The 24,013-nt window shown below is 51.1% G+C and overlaps 1 protein-coding gene across 1 annotated transcript in view; it reads right to left on the reverse strand.

Moving 5' to 3' along the window:
• Positions 1-24,013, reverse strand: part of DMAP1 (DNA methyltransferase 1 associated protein 1) — an 88,417-nt gene that overhangs the window by 62,047 nt on the left and 2,357 nt on the right. Inside the window, exons 3-5 of the mRNA XM_073544955.1 lie at positions 20,596-20,687; positions 7,140-7,335; positions 1,077-1,235 (exon numbers count right to left, since the gene is read on the reverse strand). Coding sequence (XP_073401056.1) covers positions 1,077-1,235; positions 7,140-7,335; positions 20,596-20,687 — 447 coding nt within the window. The remainder of the gene's footprint in view (positions 1-1,076; positions 1,236-7,139; positions 7,336-20,595; positions 20,688-24,013) is intronic.

Here is a 24,013-nt window from a genome sequence, read left to right on the forward strand (position 1 = left end):
TCTCTGCCTAGTCCTCTCTGCTGCTGCCTCCTGTCTCTAGGTCACTGCTCTCACAGCTCTCCTCTTCTCTGCCTAGTCCTCTCTGCTGCTGCCTCCTGTCTCTAGGTCACTGCACTCACAGCTCTCCTCCTCCCTGCCTAGTCGTCTCCGCTGCTGCCTCCTTTCTCTAGGTCACTGCACTCACAGCTCTTCTCCTCCCTGCCTAGTCCTGTCTGCTGCTGCCCATCTCTCATCTTTCAGTGCCGTCTTTCAGACAGGAGGCAGCAGCGGCAGGGAATATGGAAGAAGCCGGAGAGCTGTGACCTAGAGACAGGAGGCAGCAGTGGAGGGGACTAGGCAGGGAGGAGGAGAGCTGGAGGCAGGACATAGAGAAAGGAGGCAGGCAGCAGGCGGAGAAAAGGCATGGAGGAGGAGAGCAATAAAGTGCCTTTATATACCTGCCATCATTTTGGGGTATAAAATGCTGATGACAGGTTCTCTTTAAAGTTGAAGGGATTTGTGCTTTGTTTATTGCTCATTACCTAGGTTTCTAGCCACTTCTGAATTCTACTAGTAGTGGCCGGTCTCCTTGACAAGCTCTTTGGTGGCGGCACCTGTTCCTGGCCAGTTTCAGGGTCCCCGCGCTGCTCCGATGCTGAATCTGCTCACATCATGGGAGAACACACAGATCAGGTGGTGCATCAATGCCACTGGTCAATCCATCAGGAGCGCAGCGCCCCACAGACCGTAGGAAGCTGGCAGACCGGGGAGAGCTGCGCTCCAGAACACAGAACATCGTGGGAAACCCCTTTAAGGAGGACAATTAGCCAGCTATGGGTACTTTAGTGTCAGGTCTGTATTGGGCCTGGTGACACCCAAGAACGGCATTTTACTACTGGCGATCAGGTGGCCATTAGTTGCTTCTGTTCCCATACACGCAGCTCGGTCGTGCCGCGATGGCTCGGCCTTTACATGTGCTGGAAATGTACCACGGAAAGATACAATGCCCGGATCGTCCATTGTGGAGTTATACTGGGAGGCCACAGGTGGTTCATTGATGACGGGACCCCCCGCTGCCCACCATCTGCGGCTCTTACCTTGAATTGCTGGTGGTCGTAGCGATCGTGAATGACAATGAAGCGCAGGTCAAAACGACGGCAGAGGTCAAACAAGTGGTCGGTCTCCGCCTTAGTCCAGCCGTCGTCGTGCAGATACATCTGATATTCCTGCTCGGAGTATACGGGGATCTGCACCGTCTACAAGAGAGGATCACAGTATTAGGTCTCTGTTCACATGTGCAGCCGCTGTGCAGGAGCGCAGACTCGAGGAATGTAGTAGTAAGGCAGGACCTCTGCAGCACACGTCCCCCCGATCTACAGCATTGATGGGCAGACGAGTACGTGCCCCTGCACTCCGTACATACATATTCAGAGACGGCAGCTGGGACGGTTCCAGCCGCAGTCAGACGCTGATCTGGAGAATCTGCACAAACAAGCTGCCTCTTCCCCAGAGGAGGCGGTTAGTGGGGTCTAACATTGCTGGCACAGAACAGCGGCCCCCTCATCCGTGTAACAGCAGGACGACTGTGTACTCCATATGATCCAATAATCAGCGGGCGCGTAACGTCTGCCCTACCTGCACCGCCGCCACCTGCACCCACCATGATCGCCAGTCATTCACCACAATTGTATTTCTATAGCGCCAACATATTCCACAGCACTGTACAGTAAGTGGGGAGAAGTACAGACAAGATCAGACATTACAGAGTAACACAATCCACCAGTTACAGGAGGAGCAAGGGGCACAAGAGCTTACAATCTATGCGGAACTCAAGGGGCAGAAAGAGCTCATCATGTACGGTCCGACCATCATAAAGAAGGGAATTCAGACAAGGCTACACGATCCAACACCGGCCAGTGTGTGTATATGTATATGTATGACCCGGTCACCGGCCAGTATCTGTACATGTACATGTATGACCCGGTCACCGGCCAGTATCTGTACATGTACATGTATGACCCGGTCACCGGCCAGTATCTGTACATGTACATGTATGACCCGGTCACCGGCCAGTATCTGTACATGTACATGTATGACCCGGTCACCGGCCAGTATCTGTACATGTACATGTATGACCCGGTCACCGGCCAGTATCTGTACATGTACATGTATGACCCGGTCACCGGCCAGTATCTGTACATGTACATGTATGACCCGGTCACCGGCCAGTATCTGTACATGTACATGTATGACCCGGTCACCGGCCAGTATCTGTACATGTACATGTATGACCCGGTCACCGGCCAGTATCTGTACATGTACATGTATGACCCGGTCACCGGCCAGTATCTGTACATGTACATGTATGACCCGGTCACCGGCCAGTATCTGTACATGTACATGTATGACCCGGTCACCGGCCAGTATCTGTACATGTACATGTATGACCCGGTCACCGGCCAGTATCTGTACATGTACATGTATGACCCGGTCACCGGCCAGTATCTGTACATGTACATGTATGACCCGGTCACCGGCCAGTATCTGTACATGTACATGTATGACCCGGTCACCGGCCAGTATCTGTACATGTACATGTATGACCCGGTCACCGGCCAGTATCTGTACATGTACATGTATGACCCGGTCACCGGCCAGTATCTGTACATGTACATGTATGACCCGGTCACCGGCCAGTATCTGTACATGTACATGTATGACCCGGTCACCGGCCAGTATCTGTATATGTACATGTATGACCCGGTCACCGGCCAGTATCTGTACATGTACATGTATGACCCGGTCACCGGCCAATATCTGTATATGTACATGTATGACTCGGTCACCGGCCAGTATCTGTATATGTACATGTATGACCCGGTCACCGGCCAGTATCTGTATATGTACATGTATGACCCGGTCACCGGCCAGTATCTGTACATGTACATGTATGACCCGGTCACCGGCCAGTATCTGTACATGTACATGTATGACCCGGTCACCGGCCAGTATCTGTATCTGTACATGTATGACCCGGTCACCGGCCAGTATGTGTATATGTATAACGTGCTATACCTCTGTAAAGGTCAGTAACCTGTTCAGTGAGAAACAAAACTGCCTCCCCAAAATTATTTCTACATGTGCAATAACCACGGAGAAGGACGTCCAATGCCGGGAAACTTGCTGGGCCTGGATTATTACTGGGCTCTGCAGATGTGGAGCGGGAAAAGCTTAACCCCTTAATGACCGGAGCCTTATCCCGGTTTTGCGTTTTTGTTTCCCTTCCCAGAGCCTTAGCTTTTTTATTTTTCCGTCAATATGGCCATGTGAGGGCTTATTTTTTGCGGGATGAGCTGTACTTTTGAACGACATCATTGGTTTTACCATGTTGTGTACTAGAAAACAGGAAAAAAAATCCAAGTAAGGTGAAATTGCAAAAAAGTGCAATCCCACACCGGTTTTTTGTTTGGCTTTTTTACCATGTTCACTAAATCCTAAAACTGCCCTGCCATTATGATTCTCCAGGTCATTACAAGTTCATAGACACCAAACATGTCTGGGTTCTTATTTATCTAGGTGGTGAAAACAAATTCCAAAACTTTGGTAAAAAAAAAAAAAAAAAAAAAAAATTGCGTCATTTTCCGATACCCGTAGCGTCTCCATTTTTCGTGATCTGGGGTGGGTGAGGGCTTATTTTTTGCATGCCGAGCGGACGTTATTGATAATACCATTTTGGTGCAGATACGATCTTTTGATCGCCCATTATTGCATTTTAATGCAATGTCGTGGCGACAAAAAAAAAAAAAAAATTTCTGGCGTTTTAATTTTTTCCTCGCCACACCATTTACCGATCAGGGTAATTCTTTTTAATTGATAGATTGGGCGATTTTGAACGGGGCGATACCAAATATGTGTATGTGTGATTTTATTTTTATTGTTTTATTTTGAATGGGATGAAGGGGGGGGTGACAAACTTTTTAAAACATTTTTTTTCTTCTTTTACTTTTGGCATGCTTCAATAGTCTCCATAGGAGGCTAGAAGCTGCCATGGCGCGATCGGCTCTGCTGCATATAGGTGATGAGCAGATTGCCTCTATGTAGCAAATTTACTGCATTGCTATGAGTGCCGACCACAGTGTGGCGCTCAAAGCAATTCGACATCAACAACCATAGCGGTCTCTAGCAGACCTCTGGTTGTTATGCCGATGAGCCGATGACCCCCGATCACATGATGTCCAGAAGTGCTTGCTAAATGCCACTGTCAGTTTGACAGCGGCATTTAACTAGTTAATCGCCGCGGGCGGATTGCGATTCCACCCACAGCTATTGAGGTGGGCTTACATCAAAGCGGGGTACAGCCAACGGGGACGTACTATTCCGTCCAATGGCAGTAAGGGGTTAAACTCTCCATCATATCAAAAGGATCAGTCCTGCCACAGGGCGTCTTCAGTCCGGGTACTTACATACAATGCTTAGAAAAATAAAGGGAACACTAAAATCCCACATCCTAGATATCACAAAATGAAAAATTCCAGTTGCAAATCTTTATTACATAGTGGACAGTGCTGAGAAGAATAAGAAGAATAAAACATAGAAATGATCAATGTAAATCACAAAGAATATGCCATGGAGGTCTGGATTTGGAATGATACTGAAAATCAAAGTACAAAACCAAATTATAGGCTGATCCAACTTCAGTATAAATGCCTCCAGACAAGGAAATGATGCTCAGTAGTGTGTGTGGCCTCCACGTGCCTGTATGACCTCCCTACAACGCCTGGGCATGCTCCTGATGAGAAGGTGGATGGTCTCGTGAGGGATCTCCTCCCACACCTGGATTAAAGCATCAGTCAATTCCTGGATAGTCTGGTGAAACGCATCATTGGTGGATGGATTGGATTCAGGTCTGGAGAACAGGCAGGACATTCCATAACATCAATGCCTTCATCATGCGGGAACTGCTGACACTTCACCCACATGAGGTCTGGCATGGTCATGCATCAAAAGGAACCCAGGGCCAACAGCACCAGCATATGGTCTCACAATGGGTCTGACAATCTCATCCCGGTACCTAACGGCAGTCAGAGTACCGCTGGCTAGCACATAGAGGGCTGCGCAGCCCAAAGCTTCCCCAAAACATTACTGGCCCACTGTCAAGCCGGTCATGCTGAAGGATATTGCAGGCAGCAGAACATTCTCCACGACGTCTCCAGACTCTGTCACATGTGCTCAGTGTGAACCTGCTCTCAACCGTGAAGAGCACAGGGCGCCAATGTCGAATCTGCCAATCTTGGTGTTCTCTGGCAAATGCCAATCATCCTGCACGGTATTTGGCGGTAAGCTCAACACCCACTTGTGGACATCGGGCCCTCACACCACCCCGATGAGGTCATTTTCTGACAGTGTGAGCAGACACATGGATGTGAGAGGTCTGCCAGAGGTCATGTTGAAGGGCTCCGGCACTGCTTCTCCTGTACCTCCTTGCGCAAAGGAGGTGGTAGCGGTCCTGCTGCTGGATTGTTGCCCTCCTACAGCCCCTTCCACGTCTCCTGGTATCGGCTCCATGCTCAGGACAGTGTGCTGACAGACACAGCTACCCTACTTGCTGATCATTTCTACATGTTGTCTGTTCCATTTGCACAACAGCAGGAGAAATTGATTCACAATCGGTGCTGCTTCATAACTGGACAGGTTGATTTCACAGAAGTGTGATTGACTTGGAGTTACAACGTGTTGTTTAAGTGTTCCCTTTATTTTTTTGAGGAGTGTATCTATGAGTGACCAGACGCAGCGCCATCCTCTCGTTTGCAGAGACTCGCCCACTGGTCCAGATGTGATAGCAAGGGTGAAAGCCCATGCAATGACCGGCGGTTATCCACCGTCAAATTCTCTGTAACCGGCCACGTTTAAAGATTTTGCATTCCAGCGTGGAACACAATTGGAAGTGACGTCATAACGGAGCACCCTGCGTCTGACATCACTTATGCGGCTCCAGCGTGCACTACACAAGCGATCCAACGTGGAAAGCAGTCAGAGGAGATGCTGATGGAGGCGCCTGGAGTTCCACACGACGCCCGTCACAGCAAGGAGGGAGAGAAGATAGGCTGGAGAGCTCAGGGGGCCCTTCAGCCTTGCACCAACCAGACATTACCCGAAAGCACAGACTGAATGGGGAGTCCTGAGTCCAGTAGCATTGGAGAGGAGAGCAAAAGGTACTCAATCTCCGCAGCCAGGCTGCTCCAGGTATTCTTTTTAAAATAGTGTCTGCAGCCGGCACAGAGCAGCATATGACGACCTCTGCATCCTAATAGGGACAGGAATGACACTGGAGAGAGGATATTTGATCCCTTTGTGTTTCCTGTCCCTATTAGGTGACCTCCTCCTCCTGTGGGGCTGTCCTGGAGGGTTATTGGAGAAAAAGTTTTCAAACTCTGAAAGCAAGACATCTGAAAAATGGTAAAAAAAATACAAGTTACATACAGCAGTAAAATATTTTGCTGTTCACATAGAACTGGACGCTCAGCGTCCACCGGCATAACCGCTCAGCCGACGCTCAGCGTCCACCGGCATAACCGCTCAGCCGACGCTCAGCGTCCACCGGCATAACCGCTCAGCCGACGCTCAGCGTCCACCGGCATAACCGCTCAGCCGACGCTCAGCGTCCACCGGCATAACCGCTCAGCCGACGCTCAGCGTCCACCGGCATAACCGCTCAGCCGACGCTCAGCGTCCACCGGCATAACTGCTCAGCCGACGCTCAGCGTCCACCGGCATAACTGCTCAGCCGACGCTCAGCGTCCACCGGCATAACTGCTCAGCCGACGCTCAGCGTCCATCGGCATAACTGCTCAGCCGACGCTCAGCGTCCACCGGCATAACCGCTCAGCCGACGCTCAGCGTCCCCATCATTCTGCCGACACTCAGTGTCCGCGCCATTGTTCTGCCGATGTTCAGTGTACCCCCAATTGTACTGACGACGCTCAGATGTCTCAGGGGGTCCATACTCCACCTCCATAACTCCTGGTAATGAGGATATAGGTGTGATACCCGATGGTGGACAGAGCATTATGTGACACGTTCCATCCAAACATACATTATACCAGCTGACTCATCAGAAGAAAACCTGTCGACACACGAGGAGGATACCGGGCTGCACAAACCTTATTGAACCTGGCAAAAGGGTAGTCCTTCCCCTCCTCTGATGCCCGTCTCCAATGGTAGAATATGGTGCCGTCTTTCCGGGCTGGATTGTTAAACGGCATCCACTTCCATGGTCGCACTTTCTTGCAGCCCAGCTTAGCCTTCACAGTGCGGTACCCCTGTGTGGTGTCGCTGGGAAGTAATGGAGGAGCATCCCTGCAGATAGAAAGATAAGAGTGAGATCGAGGGAACAACATGGGGCGTAGCCACAGAGAGGCAACAACTGACCCGTAAGAATAACCCCCACCTGCCAGCTCAGTACCATGATCACAAACAAGCACAGCGTGCAGGAAAACACACGGCCTGCGGCTTCTCAAGATTTCTACCGTTGTGTCACACAGACGCTGTGCTGCAATGTTCTCCTATACAATAGCATGTCTGGAAGCACAAGCCCTGCACAGTCTCTCCCTTACTGATGGTGTGAAGCGCTGCTGGTGTAGTCACTGTGTACATACATTACATTACTGATCCTGAGTTACCTCCTGTATTATACCCCAGAGCTGCACTCACTATTCTGCTGGTGTAGTCACTGTGTACATACATTACATTACTGATCCTGAGTTACCTCCTGTATTATACTCAAGAGCTGCACTCACTATTCTGCTGGTACAGTCACTGTGTACATACATTACTGATCCTGAGTTACCTCCTGTATTATACCCCAGAGCTGCACTCACTATTCTGCTGGTGCAGTCACTGTGTAGATACATTACATTACTGATCCTGAGTTACCTCCCGTATTATACTCCAGAGCTGCACTCACTATTCTGCTGGTGCAGTCACTGTGTGCATACATTACATTACTGATCCTGAGTTACCTCCTGTATTATACCCCAGAGCTGCACTCACTATTCTGCTGGTGCAGTCACTGTGTACATACATTACATTACTGATACTGAGTTACCTCCTGTATTATACCCCAGAGCTGCACTCACTATTCTGCTGGTGCAGTCACTGTGTACATACATTACTGATCCTGAGATACATCATGCATTATACCCCAGAGCTGCACTCACTGTTCTGCTGGTGCAGTCACTGTGTACACACATTACATTACTGATCCTGAGTTACATCCTGTATTATACTCCAGAGCTGCACTCACTATTCTGCTGGTGCAGTCACGGTGTACATACATTACTGATCCTGAGTTACATCCTGTATTATACCCCAGAGCTGCACTCACTATTCTGCTGGTGCAGTCACTGTGTGTATACATTACATTACTGATCCTGAGTTACATCCTGTATTATACTCCAGAGCTGCACTCACTATTCTGCTGGTGCAGTCACTGTGTACATACATTACATTACTGATCCTGTTACCTCCTGTATTATACCCCAGAGCTGCACTCACTACTCTGCTGGTGCAGTCACTGTGTACATACTGTCATGGTCTGGACAGGGTTCTTGCCCTGCACTCACAGGGTTAAGTGTTAAGTGGCCTCTTTCTGGATCTGGGAGGGGTATTTATACTCTTTACCAGGGTTCTCTGTCAGTTATACTGTTGTTCTGGCTGTGTGTCTGACGCCCCTGGTGTGCGTGTATTCTGCGTTGCTTGTTTGCTTCTCGTGTATGACCCGGTCTGTCCCCTCACTCTGTACTCCGTCTCTCGTTTTGGTACTATTGTCTTCTCCGGTTCTGACCTCCTGGCTTGGCTATTGTTACTCCGTTACAGTTTGTCCCTATTGTACCGTCTATTGCCCGTTCTGGTTTTCTGATCTATTGCTACGTCCTGACTATTCATTCTGTCTAACCCTTTGGTACTGTATTGCTATCTTGTGCTTTGACCTTGGCTTCATCTGGATTCTGTCTCTGTCTATGCCCCTTGGTAACATTGTCCCGTAGTTACCTTTCTAGGAGTTTTCCTCAGCTCCTAGCTCTCTGGAGTTTAGACGACGCCCTCAGCAGTCAAGTGCTTCAGGTCCTGTGAGCCTGGAGCATGCATCATCACCACTGCTGCCCCGCTCTGCATGCATCTTTGTGCAGTTTCGTACTCAGGACACGCGCACTGGCTCAGTGAGCAGGTGCAGTGCAGTGTTCCTGACATTATAGCTGACCCAAACATTTAAACGAGGTTTGCACTTTTTCTTTCCTTGAGTCATGGATCCGCTGCATGCTCTCTCTGAGCAAGTGAATAGCCTCACTCAAATGATGCAAAACCTGTCTGTGGAGCAGCGAACCCTGGCTCAGTCGCAGCAACAGGTTCAGAGGGAGGTTGCTGATGCCATGCAGGGTTCTTTTCCTTCTGGGGCCCGGGGTGAGGGTACCACAGATGTTTCCTTAACTTACCCTGAATCACCTGTTAAATTGCCTGACATTCTCTGGGGATAAAAAAAAATTTAAGGTTTTTATGGAGGGGTGCAAACTCTTCTTCTCGCTAAGGCTCCTCTGGGGATGAGAGTCAGAGGGTTGGGGTCATTATGTTTTTGTTAGGGGGCTCCCCTCAGGCTTGGGCTTTTTCCCTTCCCCCTACCTCCCCTGAGAGAATGTCAGTGAATACATTCTTCGAGGCCCTCGGGCACATCTACGATGAACCCGATCGTGTGAGGCTAGCCGAGGATATGGTGATGAGTGAGTGCCAGGGGAAACATTCGGCCGAGTGGTTCTGCTCTGAGTTCAGACGCTGGGCAGCGGAGGTCTCCTGGGATGATGCTGCCCTCCGGGGTTTGTTCTGTAGAGGCCTGTCCGAATGTTTGAAAGATGCCCTAGCCCTTCATCCTCCACCGGATTCTTTGGAGGACGCTATGATCCAGGCTGTCCGCATGGACCGTAGGCTGCGGGCGAGAGGGGTCATGCTGCAGGAGACCCCTTTATTCTCCAACCTGAGAGACTCTGCATCTAGTCCTGAGCCCATGGAGGTTGGTGCCACGTCCTTGAAGGAAAAAGAGAGGAGACGCCGTAGAAACAACCAACTGTGCTTTTACTGTGGATCTGCTGAACATTAGGGAAGGAACTCTCCTTGCCCTTCTTCAGTGAAGCCGTCAGGAAAACGACTGAGTCTGGGTAACAATCGAGGAGGTTGCCCAGACTCCAAGGTACCCTTTTCCTCACTTACTAAAATTCTGCTTCCGGTGGAACTGGAACTTACAGGCGGTCCGGTTGTGACTACCGCCTTTGTTGACTGTGTGTTGTGAGCTCATCTGTTCATTCACCTTTTGTGTCCGAGGAACTCCCTATTCTAGTGAAGGAAGGTAGTGAGGCTGATTTGGATGAAAGAAACCAAACACCTGATCAGGTGGATTGTGACTGGGTAACGGGAACTTCAGACTGGATATAAGGCAGCCGACGCCCTTCTGAGTGGCTGGTGATTTCTCTGCTGGATTCTTGGAGACCAGTCTGATTCCTGCTTCCCAAAGATAAGTTCAATAGCAGAGCAAAAACTTATTAGTTTTGTTTTGTTTACCTTGCTTTCTGAGTTCAGCCATCCCCGGGTGGGGGTGTGCTGGATTCTTTTTCCTTGATCAGTGTTCTCTTTTGCTCTGCTTTCAGAATATTCTGAGTGCTGATATAGGGTTTGAAGTCTAGTGACTTCAGGGTCCTTTTTGCTTATCAGTTGTGTTAGTAATATTTTTTAGCAGGGTTTTCTATCCTGTCCTTTTTAGTTAGCTTGGGCCCCATCATTTGCTCAACCTATCTTTCTATCTGTGTTAGTGTTTTCATCTTGCTTCACCGTCATTATATGTTGGGGGCTGCCTATTGCTTTGGGGTCTGCTCTGGGGCAGTTTTTCCCTTTTCTCTCTTTAGGCTTATGTAGATCTCCGGCTGTGACGAGGTGTCTAGGATCACCGTAGGAACACTCCACGGCTACTGCTAGTTGTGTGATAAGATTAGGGGTCTGCAATCCGCTAGTTTCCAATCTCTCTGTTTTTCTGGGCTGAGCTTGTGTTTTGTTTTTTCCTCCTCGGTGACTCAATCATAACAGAATCACCAGCCATACCGCAGATTCTAGGGTACTCAAAAGCAGGAGGGAATTGTTTTAAAAAAAAAAAAAAAAAAAAAAGTGTCAGAAATTTTTTTTTTTTGTGCATATTTTTTCCTCTTTTTCTCTGAGGCCATAGGAGGAATATTTTTTATTTTTTTTCTGATGGCGTTTAAACAATTGTCTGATCGTGTGGAGCAGCTTGCTGCTGAGGTGCGGGGAATTTCCGCCTATCTTGCTCGTTCACACGCTGCTGAACCAAAAATTCCCACTCCTGATGTGTTTTTTGGGGATCGGTCTAAATTTTTGAATTTTAAGAATAATTGTAAATTATTTCTTGCCTTGAAGCCTAGCTCATCGGGGAGCTCTGTGCAGCAGGTTAAAATTGTCATCTCCTTGCTGCGTGGCGATCCCCAGGATTGGGCGTTTTCTTTAGTACCAGATGATCCTATTTAACTAATGTGGACGCATTTTTTAAGGCCTTGGGGTTGTTGTATAATGAACCTAATGCGATTGATCAAGCTGAAAAGACCCTGTTGGCATTGACGATTCTGTCATTAGCCATTCAGGTTGATTGGCGTTTACGCGAACGTAAAATTATACGGGAAATGCTGCCACCTGTTGAACAAATGTCTGAACCTATGCAATGTGACAGAGTTTTGTCTAGGGCGCAACGTCAGGAGTTCAGAAGGCGTAATAAGCTGTGTTTTTTCTGTGGAGATGCCTCTCATACTATTTCTGTCTGCCCTAAACGAGAGAAACGTTTTGCACACACATTTGCTGTAGGTGGTGTACAACCTAAGTTTCTTCTGGCAATTACTCTGATCTGCTCCCTGTCACATTTTCTGCTAAAGCCTTTGTGGATTCAGGAGCAGCCTTGAATCTAATCGATTTAGATTTTGCTAAACGTTGTGGATTTCCTATGACACCTCTGCGGATGCCTATTCCTTTGAGGGGTATTGATGCTACTCCTTTGGCGAAGAATAAACCTCAGTTTTGGACCCAGGTGGTAATGCGGGTCGCCCCAGACCATCAAGAAAATTGCAGATTTTTGGTGTTGCATAATTTGCATGATACCATCGTACTGGGGTTCCCCTGGTTGCAAATCCATAATCCAGTTTTGGATTGGAAATCTGTGTCTGTGGTGAGTTGGGGTTGTCGGTGTGCTCTTAGTGACACTCCTGTTTTCTCCACCTCTCCCCAGTCGCATGAGGTTCCTGACTATTTGGCTGATTTTTATGATGTGTTTAGTGAGAGTAAGTCTGCATCTTTGCCTCCTCATAGGAGTTATGACTGTGCAATTGAGCTGAGTCCGGGGTGTAAATTTCCCAAGGGTCGGCTTTTTAATTTATCTGTACCCGAACATGAGGCTATGCATTCTTATATTAAGGAATCGTTGGAGAAGGGTCATATTAGACCATCCTCTTCACCCTTGGGTGCTGGGGGTTTTTTGTGGCCAAGAAGGATGGTTCATTGAGGCCTTGTATTGACTATCGCTCCCTTAACAAAATTACTGTTAAATATCAGTATCTGTTACCCCTGATTTCTGACCTATTTTCTAGAGTTGAAGGTGCTTGCTGGTTTACCAAGCTTGACCTCAGGGGGGCGTATAATCTTAATCGCATTAAGCATGGGGATGAATGGAAGACAGCGTTTAATACTCCGGAGGGACATTGAGTACCTGGTGATGCCTTTTGGGCTCACTAATGCCCCTTCTGTCTTCCAGTGCTTCATGAATGATATTTTCAGGGACTTTGTGGATAAGTTTCTGATCATCTATTTGGATGATATTTTGATCTTTTCCAGGGATTGGGATTCTCATGTGGAACATGTCCGGACTGTGTTCCGGATTTTGAGGGAAAACTCCCTGTATGTTAAGGGATCGAAATGTCTTTTTGGTGTATAGAGGATTTCATTTTTGGGATTTATTTGGTCTCCGTCAACTACTGAAATGGCCCCGGCCAAGGTACAGGTCATTTATGATTGGGTGCAGCACACTTCTTTGAAGGCCCTCCAGAAGTTTTTGGGTTTTGCTAATTTTTATCGTAAGATTATAGCCAATTTTTCTGTTATTGCCAAACCATTGACTGACTTGACTAAGAAGGGCGCTGATTTGCTGAATTGGTCTCCAGAGGCTGTTTCTTCTTTTCAGGAGCTGAAGCGGAGGTTCACTTCTCAGTTTTGCGACAACCCAATGTCTCACTTCCATTTCAGGTGGAGGTGGATGCTTCAGACTGGTGCAGGAGCTGTTTTGTCCCAAAAAGATTCTGTAACATCTAAAATGAACCCCTGTGCCTTCTTTTCCCGAAAGTTCTCTCCTTCGGAACGCAACTATGATGTGGGGAATCGAGAACTGTTGGCCATGAAGTGGGGATTTGAGGAGTGGAGACATTGGTTGGAGGGAGCTAGACATCAAGTTGTGGTCCTCACGGACCACAAGAATTTGATCTACCTTGAGTCAGCTAAATGCATGAATCCGAGACAGGCTAGGTGGGCCTTGTTTTTCACACGTTTTGATTTTGTGGTCTCCTTTCTCCCGGGCACTAAGAACGTTAAGGCTGATGCCCTCTCTAGGAGTTTTTTGGCCGATTCTCCTATTGTGACCAAGCCTGCTACCATCTTAGGTGAGGGGGTGGTTCTTTCTGCCATCTCGCCTGATTTGAGACGTGCTCTGGAGAAGTTTCAGGAGGATAAGCCTGAGCGTTGTCCCAGTGGTAGGTTGTATGTTCCTGACCAGTGGAGGAGGAAAGTGATGTTTGAGGTTCATTGCTCCGCGTTGGCTGGTCATCCAGGTATTTTTGGTACTAGAGATTTGGCGAGTCTGTCTTTTTGGTGGCCTGCCTTGTCTCGTGATGTCAGAAATTTTGTGCAGTCCTGTGGGACTTGCTCCCGATCTAAGCCTTGTTCTCGTTCTAGTGGGTTGTTGATGCCTTTGCCGGTGCCCAGGAGGCCATGGACCCATATTTCAATGGATTTTATTTCTGATCTGCCTGTCTCTCAGAGGATGACTGTTATCTGGGTGATTTGTGATAGATTCTCTAAGATGGTCCATCTTGTACCACTCCCTAAGTTGCCATCTTCCTCAGGGTTGGTGCCCTTGTTTTTGCAACAGGTGGTTCGCTTGCACGGGATTCCTGAGAACATTGTATCAGACAGAGGAGTTCAGTTTGTCTCTAGATTCTGGAGGACCTTTTGTTACAAGTTGGGAATTCAGTTGTCCTTCTCCTCTGCATTTCACCCTCAGACCAATGGGCAGACCGAAGAGAACAAACCAGACTTTGGAGGCCTATTTGAGATGTTTTATATCTGCTGATCAGGATGATTGGGTCTCATTTTTACCCTTGGCCGAATTTGCTTTAAACAATAGAGCTAGTTCTGCCACTTTGATGTCACCCTTTTTCTGTAACTTTGGGTTTCATCCTCGATTTTCTTCAGGGCAGGTGGAGTCTTCTGCCTGTCCAGGGGTTGACACTGTGGTGGTAAAGAATGCAGCATATTTGGGACCAAGTGGTGAATAAGTTGTCTCTTTCCCAGGAAAAGGCCCAGCGGTTTTCTAACCGGCATAGGACCATTGGTCCCCAGTTTAAGGTGGGTAATATGGTCTGGTTGTCATCAAAGAAAATCTCTATGAAAGTGGCTTCTCCAAAGTTTAAACCTAGATTTATTGGACCTTACAAGATTTTGGAGATTATTAATCCGGTCTCTTTTCGGTTGGCTCTTCCTGTCACATTTAAGATTCATAATGTGTTTCATAAGTCCTTGTTGAAAAGGTTTGTTGAACCAGTGGTTCCTATGGCGGCACCTCCTGACCCTGTGTTGGTTGAAGGTAACATGGAATATGAGGTAGAGAAGATACTGGATTCCCGTCTGGCTAGACAGAGACTCCAGTATTTGGTTAAGTGGAAGGTCTGGAGGATAATTCCTGGGTCTCTGCCTCGGATATTCATGCCGAAAGATTGGTGCGTGCTTTTCATCGAGCTCATCCTGATCGGCCTGGTGGCTTGGATGAGGGTTCGGTGACCCCTCCTCAAGGGGGCGGTACTGTTGTGAGCTCATCTGTTCATTCATCTTTTGTGTCCAAGGATCTCCCTCTTCTGGTGAAGGAAGGTAGTGAGGCTGATTACCAAACACCTGATTAGGTGGATGGTGACTGGGTAACGAGAACTTCTGACTGGATATAAGGCAGCCGACGCCCTTCTGAGTTGCTGGTGTTTTCTCTGCTGGATTCTTGGAGACCAGTCTGATTGCTGCTTCCAAAGATAAGTTTTTGCTCTGCTATTGAACTTATTAGTTTTGGTTTTGTTTACCTTGTTTTTTGGAGTTCAGCCATCCCCGGCCGGGGGTGTGCTGGATTCTTTTTCCTTGATCAGTGTTCTCTTTTGCTCTGCTTCCAGAATATTCTGAGTGCTGATATAGGGTTTGAAGTCTAGTGACGTCAGGGTCCTTTTTGCTTATCAGTTGTTTTGGTAATATTTTTCAGCAGGGTTTTCTCGGATTGCAGACAGCAGCTTTTCTATCCTGTCCTTTTTAGTTAGCTTGGGCCCCATCGTTTGCTCAACCTATCTTTCTATCTGTGTTAGTGTTTTCATCTTGCTTCACCGTCATTATATGTTGGGGGCTGCCTATTGCTTTGGGGACTGCTCTGGGACAGTCAGTTTTTCCCTTTTCTCTCTTTAGGCTTATGTAGATCTCCGGCTGTGACGAGGTGTCTAGGATCACCGATCCACGGCTACTGCTAGTTGTGTGATAGGATTAGGGGTCTGCAATCCGCTAGTTTCCAACCTCTCTGTTTTTCTGGGCTGAGCTTGTGTTTTGTTTTTAATGTAATGTAATTTTCTCTGGTTTGATTGGTCGTTTTGTGGTTATCTATTTGGATGACATTTTGGTGTACTCGGTGGACAGTCAATCTCGCAGGGCTTCTCGCAGGTGGTAAAGCCTCTAACGGACCTTACTCTCAAGGGAGATGATGTAAAAAATTGGTCTGTAGCTGCAAAAAAAAAATTCTTTCATGACATTAAAAAAGTGCTTTTCTTCAGCCCCTGTATTGGTACAACCTGACCCGTCAAGACCTTTTGTCGTGGAGGTTGACGCCTCGGAAGTAGGGGTGGGGGCAGTTTTGTCTCAGGGCCCTCCTACCCTTACTAATCTGAGGCCTTGCACCTTCTTCTCTAAAAAATTTTCCTCTGCCGAGAGAAATTACGATGTCGGCAATAGAGAGTTGTTGGTGGTAAAGTTGGCTTTTGAAGAATGGAGGCATTTCCTGGAGGGGGCCGTTCATCCCATTACAGTCATAACTGATCACAAAAATTTGACCTATATTGAGTCTGCCAAGAAATTGACCCCCAGACAGGCTCGGTGGGCGCTTTTTTTTCTCGATTTCAGTTTACCATCACATTCCACCCAGGATCAAAAAACATCAAGGCTGATGCCTTATCCCGAAGCTTTGATTCGGTGTCCCCTCCAGAACCTCCCTCCTCCATTCTTCAGCCAGGAGTAGTGGTGGCCGAAATCTTATCTGAGCTACAGAGAGAGATTTTGGAGGCCCAGGCTCGGGCTCCGGGTGGTAGACCCCCGGGTAAATTGTTAGCACTGGAACGTTTCCGTCTCGGACTTATGTAGGAATTTCACGATTCTATGTTGAGTGCTCACCCTGGGATTGCAGCTACCCGGGGGGCAATTGAGAGGGGTTTCTGGTGGCCCTCTATGGTAACAGATATTAAAAAGTTTGTGACTGCATGTGGGGTGTGCGCTCGTTCTAAAAGTTCTCCGGTCCGGCCAGCCGGGGAGTTGGTGCCTTTGCCAATTCCGGATAGACCATGGACACATTTGTCCATGGATTTTATCACAAATCTTCCTCCTTTCAGGGACAACTCGGTGATATGGGTGGTGGTGGATAGGTTTTCGAAACAAGCCCACTTTGTACCTCTCCCCGCGTTACCATGTGCTGAAACCCTGGCCTGCTTATTTATGCAGCATATAATTAGGTTGCATGGAGTGCCTATGAATGTGGTGTCAGACAGAGGGGTACAGGTTGTAGCCAGGTTCTGGAGGGCTTTTTGCAAAAAGCTGGGGATTTCATTGTCCTTCTCCCTCTGCCTATGACCCAGAGTCTAATGGACAGACGAACCAATCGTTGGAGCAGATTCTGAGATGCTTGGCCTCTTCCAGGCAGGAGGACTGGTGTGAGGTATTGCCCATGGCAGCGTTTGCGTTCAACGGTCGTGTGAGCCAGTCCACTGGGAAATCTCCCTTTCAGGTCAACTATGGGTTTAACCCACATTTTGGAGAGTTTTCCCGCATGGATTCAGGTTGTCCTGGAGATGAGAGTACAACACAATGTCTTAGAATTCTTTGGAGGGAGGTTCAGAGGAATATTTCCAAGGCCCAGGAAAACTATAAGCGGTTTGCTGACAGGAGGAGGGGGCCAGGTCCAGCATTTGCAGTAGGGGAGAAGGTGTGGCTATCCACCCGCAATATCAAGCTTAAGATACCATCTATAAAGCTGGGCCCCAAGTTTATTGGCCCATACAAAGTTGTGGAGGTTGTTAACCCAGTAGCCTACCGACTGCAGCTGCTCACCTCCTTTAAAATTTCTGATGTCTTCCACAGGTCCCTGTTAAAGCCTGTGGGGACGGTGAGAGAGGATCCCTCATCAAATGCTCCGCCAGTGCTGGGAGAGGGGCAGCTGGAGTATGAAGTAGGGCGCATTGTCGACTCCCAGTGGGTGCGCCGGAGACTCCAGTATCTGATACACTGGAAGGGGTACTCTCTGGAGCATCGGTCATAGGTTCCGGCCACTTCGGTGCATGCCGATCGTCTGGTGCGGGCTTTCCACGCCAGATACCCAGACAAGCCTGGGGGTCCAGTGGCCCCCCATTAAGAGAGGTGTACTGTCATGGTTTGGACAGTGTTCTTGCCCTGCACTCACAGGGTTAAATGTACGTGACCTCTTTCTGGATCTGGGAGGGGTATTTATACTCACTCTTTACCAGGGTTCTGTCAGCTATACTGTTGTTCTGGCTGTGTGTCTGACGCCCCTGGTGTGCGTGTGCAACTGCATTGCTTGTTTGCTTCCCGTGTATGACCCGGTCTGTTCCCTCACTCTGTACTCCGTCTCTCGTTTTGGTACTATAGTCTTTTCCAGTTCTGACCTCCTGGCTTGGCTATCGTTACTCCGTTACAGTTTGGCCCTATTGTACCGTCTATTGCCCGTTCTGGTTTTCTGATCTATTGCTACATCCTGACTATCCATTCTGCCTAACCCTTTGGTACTGTCCTGCTATATTGTGCTTTGACCTCGGCTTGATCTGGTTTCTGTCTCTGTCTATACCCCTTGGTAACACTGTCCTGTAATTACTTTTCTAGGAGTTTTCCTCAGCTCCTAGGTCTGTGGAGTTTAGACCACGCCCTCAGCAGTCACATGCATCAGGTCCTGAGAGCCTGGAGCATGCATCGTCACCACTGCTGCCCCATTCCACAGGTATCTTTGTGCACAGTTTTGTACTCAGGACACGCGTACTGACTCAGTGAGCAGGTGCAGTGCGGTGTTCCTGACACATACATTACATTACTGATCCTGAGTTACCTCCTGTATTATACCCCAGAGCTGCACTCACTATTCTGCTGGAGCAGTCACTGTGTACATACATTACTGATCCTGAGTTACATCCTGTATTATACCCCAGAGCTGCACTCACTATTCTGCTGGTGCAGTCACCGTGTACATACATTACTGATCCTGAGTTACATCCTGTATTATACCCCAGAGCTGCACTCACTATTCTGCTGGTGCAGTCACTGTGTACATACATTACATTACTGATCCTGAGTTACATCCTGTATTATACCCCAGAGCTGCACTCACTATTCTGCTGGTGCAGTCACTGTGTACATACATTACATTACTGATCCTGAGTTACATCCTGTATTATACCCCAGAGCTGCACTCACTATTCTGCTGGTGCAGTCACTGTGTACATACATTACATTACTGATCCTGAGTTACATCCTGTATTATACCCCAGAGCTGCACTCACTATTCTGCTGGTGCAGTCACTGTGTACATACATTACTGATCCCGAGTTAACTCCTGTATTATACTCCAGAGCTGCACTCACTATTCTGCTGGAGCAGTCACCGTGTACATACATTACTGATCCTGAGTTACATCCTGTATTATACCCCAGAGCTGCACTCACTATTCTGCTGGTGCAGTCACCGTGTACATACATTACTGATCCTGAGTTACATCCTGTATTATACCCCAGAGCTGCACTCACTATTCTGCTGGTGCAGTCACTGTGTACATACATTACATTACTGATCCTGAGTTACATCCTGTATTATACCCCAGAGCTGCACTCACTATTCTGCTGGTGCAGTCACTGTGTACATACATTACATTACTGATCCTGAGTTACATCCTGTATTATACTCCAGAGCTGCACTCACTATTCTGCTGGTGCAGTCACTGTGTACATACATTACATTACTGATCCTGAGTTACATCCTGTATTATACCCCAGAGCTGCACTCACTATTCTGCTGGTGCAGTCACCGTGTACATACATTACTGATCCTGAGTTACATCCTGTATTATACCCCAGAGCTGCACTCACTATTCTGCTGGTGCAGTCACTGTGTACATACATTACATTACTGATCCTGAGTTACATCCTGTATTATACCCCAGAGCTGCACTCACTATTCTGCTGGTGCAGTCACTGTGTACATACATTACATTACTGATCCTGAGTTACATCCTGTATTATACCCCAGAGCTGCACTCACTATTCTGCTGGTGCAGTCACTGTGTACATACATTACTGATCCCGAGTTACCTCCTGTATTATACTCCAGAGCTGCACTCACTATTCTGCTGGAGCAGTCACTGTGTACATACATTACTGATCCTGAGTTACATCCTGTATTATACCCCAGAGCTGCACTCACTATTCTGCTGGTGCAGTCACCGTGTACATACATTACTGATCCTGAGTTACATCCTGTATTATACCCCAGAGCTGCACTCACTATTCTGCTGGTGCAGTCACCGTGTACATACATTACTGATCCTGAGTTACATCCTGTATTATACTCCAGAGTTGCACTCACTATTCTGCTGGTGCAGTCCCTGTACATACATTACTGATCCTGAGTTACATCCTGTATTATACTCCAGAGCTGCACTCACTATTCTGATGGTGCAGTCACTGTGTACATACATTACATTACTGATCCTGAGTTACATCCTGTATTATACCCCAGAGCTGCACTCACTATTCTGCTGGTGCAGTCACTGTGTACATACATTACTGATCCCGAGTTACCTCCTATATTATACTCCAGAGCTGCACTCACTATTCTGCTGGTGCAGTCACTGTGTACATATTATTACCGATCCCGAGTTACATCCTGTATTATACCCCAGAGCTGCACTCACTATTCTGCTGGTGCAGTCACTGTGTACATACATTACATGACCGATCCTGTACTCACTTTTTGTCGGAGTACAGGAGGGCGTACACTTCTCGGTGCATTCCTTCCGGCCTCTTGAATGTCAGGGTCTCGGAAGATTTCTTTGACTTTTTCTGTAAGGAAAACAAAGAGATACAGGTTCCGCTCATCACAAGAAGCAGCGACTGCCATAATCATGTATATAATAAGGACTTCTCCATAATATTTTAGATCGAAGACCATTTTCAAGATCTCCATTTGCTCTCAGGTGGGGGGGGGGGGGGGACGCTCCCGGTGGTGACTGTGCACTGCAGGGGGGGGGGGGGCGCTACGCTCTCGGAGGTGGCAGCGCACTGCAGGAGGGGGGACGCTCCCGGAGGTGGCTGTTCACTGTGTGTGTGTGGGGGGGACGCTCCCGGTGGTGGCAGCGCACTGCGGGAGGGGGGACGCTCCCGGAGGTGGCTGTTCACTGTGTGTCTGCGGGGGGGGGGTCACACGCTCCCGGTGGTGTCTGTGCACTTTATGGGGGGGGGGGGGGACGCTCCCGGTGGTGGCAGCGCACTGTGTGTGTGTGTGTGTGTGTGGGGGGGGGGGTTTACGCTCCCGGAGGTGGCAGCGCGCTGCAGGAGGGGGGACGCTCCCGGAGGTGGCTGTGCACTGTGTGTGTGGGGGGGGGGGGGACGCTCCGGTGGTGGCTGTGCACTGTGTGTGGGGGGCGGACGCTCCCGGTGGTGACTGTGCACTGTGGGGGGATGACGCCCCCGGTGGTGACTGTGCACTGTGGGGGGCACGACGCTCCCGGTGGTGGCAGCGCACTGTGGGGGGGGGGGGGGTTAGACGCTCCTGGTGGTGGCAGTGCACTGTGGAGGGGGTTAGACGCTCCTGGTGGTGGCAGTGCACTGTGGAGGGGGAGACGCTCCCGGTGGTGGCAGTGCACTGTGGGGGGGGAGACGCTCCCGGTGATGGCACTGCACTGTGGGGGGGGGGGGGGGGAGACGCTCCCGGTGGTGGCACTGCACTGTGGGGGGGGGACGCTCCAGGTGGTGGCAGTGCACTGTGGGGGGGGGGGGGGGGAGTCTCTCCCGGTGGTGGCAGTGCACTGTGGGGGGGGACGCTCCCGGTGGTGGCAGTGCACTGTGGGGGGGGGGGGGGAGACGCCTCCAGGTGGTGGCAGTGCACTGTGGGGGGGGGGGGGGGGGGAGTCTCTCCCGGTGGTGGCAGTGCACTGTGGGGGGGGGGGGGGGACGCTCCCGGTGGTGGCTGTGCACTGTGGAGCGGGGGGATGCTCCCGGTGGTGGCCGTGCACTGTAGAGGGGGGGACGCTCCCGGTGGTGGCCGTGCACTGTAGAGGGGGGGACGCTCCCGGTGGTGGCCGTGCACTGTGGGGGGGGGGGGGACGCTGCCGGTGGTGGCCGTGCACTGTGGGGGGGGGGGGGGGACGCTGCCGGTGGTGTCCGTGCACTGTGGGGGGGGGGGGGGGGACGCTCCCGGAGGTGGCTGTTCACTGTGTGTGTGTGGGGGGGACGCTCCCGGTGGTGGCAGCGCACTGCGGGAGGGGGGACGCTCCCGGAGGTGGCTGTTCACTGTGTGTCTGCGGGGGGGGGTCACACGCTCCCGGTGGTGTCTGTGCACTGTATATAATAAGGACTTCTCCATAATATTTTAGATCGAAGACCATTTTCAAGATCTCCATTTGCTCTCAGGTGGGGGGGGGGGGGGACGCTCCCGGTGGTGACTGTGCACTGCAGGGGGGGGGGGGGGCGCTACGCTCTCGGAGGTGGCAGCGCACTGCAGGAGGGGGGACGCTCCCGGAGGTGGCTGTTCACTGTGTGTGTGTGGGGGGGACGCTCCCGGTGGTGGCAGCGCACTGCGGGAGGGGGGACGCTCCCGGAGGTGGCTGTTCACTGTGTGTCTGCGGGGGGGGGTCACACGCTCCCGGTGGTGTCTGTGCACTGTATGGGGGGGGGACGCTCCCGGTGGTGGCAGCGCACTGTGTGTGTGTGTGTGTGTGTGTGTGTGTGGGGGGGGGGTTTACGCTCCCGGAGGTGGCAGCGCGCTGCAGGAGGGGGGACGCTCCCGGAGGTGGCTGTGCACTGTGTGTGGGGGGGGGGGGGGGACGCTCCGGTGGTGGCTGTGCACTGTGTGTGGGGGGCGGACGCTCCCGGTGGTGACTGTGCACTGTGGGGGGGATGACGCCCCCGGTGGTGACTGTGCACTGTGGGGGGCACGACGCTCCCGGTGGTGGCAGCGCACTGTGGGGGGGGGGGGGGTTAGACGCTCCTGGTGGTGGCAGTGCACTGTGGAGGGGGTTAGACGCTCCTGGTGGTGGCAGTGCACTGTGGAGGGGGAGACGCTCCCGGTGGTGGCAGTGCACTGTGGAGGGGGGGAGACGCTCCCGGTGGTGGCAGTGCACTGTGGGGGGGGGGAGACGCTCCCGGTGGTGGCAGTGCACTGTGGGGGGGGGAGACGCTCCAGGTGGTGGCAGTGCACTGTGGGGGGGGGGGGGGGGGGGGGGGGAGTCTCTCCCGGTGGTGGCAGTGCACTGTGGGGGGGGGGGACGCTCCCGGTGGTGGCAGTGCACTGTGGAGCGGGGGGATGCTCCCGGTGGTGGCCGTGCACTGTAGAGGGGGGGACGCTCCCGGTGGTGGCCGTGCACTGTGGGGGGGGGGGGGACGCTGCCGGTGGTGGCCGTGCACTGTGGGGGGGGGGGACGCTGCCGGTGGTGGCCGTGCACTGTGGGGGGGGGGGGACGCTGCCGGTGGTGGCCGTGCACTGTAGGGGGGGGACGCTCCCGGTGGTGGCCGTGCACTGTGGGGGGAGGGGCGCTCCCGGTGGTGGCCGTGCACTGTAGAGGGGGATGCTCCCGGTGGTGGCCGTGCACTGTAGAGGGGGGGACGCTCCCGGTGGTGGCTGTGCACTGTGGAGCGGGGGGATGCTCCCGGTGGTGGCCGTGCACTGTAGAGGGGGGGACGCTCCCGGTGGTGGCCGTGCACTGTGGGGGGGGGGGGACGCTGCCGGTGGTGGCCGTGCACTGTAGAGGGGGGGGCGCTCCCGGTGGTGGCCGTGCACTGTGGGGGGGGGGGGACGCTGCCGGTGGTGGCCGTGCACTGTGGGGGGGGGGGGGGGACGCTCCCGGTGGTGGCCGTGCACTGTGGGGGGGGGGGGGGACGCTCCCGGTGGTGGCCGTGCACTGTGGGGGGGGGGGACGCTGCCGGTGGTGGCCGTGCACTGTGGGGGGGGGGGACGCTGCCGGTGGTGGCCGTGCACTGTAGGGGGGGGGGAACGCTCCCGGTGGTGGCCGTGCACTGTGGGGGGAGGGGCGCTCCCGGTGGTGGCCGTGCACTGTAGAGGGGGATGCTCCCGGTGGTGGCCGTGCACTGTAGGGGGGGGGGGACGCTCCCGGTGGTGGCTGTGCACTGTGGAGCGGGGGGATGCTCCCGGTGGTGGCCGTGCACTGTAG

Source organism: Dendrobates tinctorius, unplaced genomic scaffold (assembly GCF_039654945.1).
Source record: "Dendrobates tinctorius isolate UK_male_01 unplaced genomic scaffold, ASM3965494v1 ptg000138l, whole genome shotgun sequence".
NCBI classification, from domain to species: domain Eukaryota; kingdom Metazoa; phylum Chordata; class Amphibia; order Anura; family Dendrobatidae; genus Dendrobates; species Dendrobates tinctorius.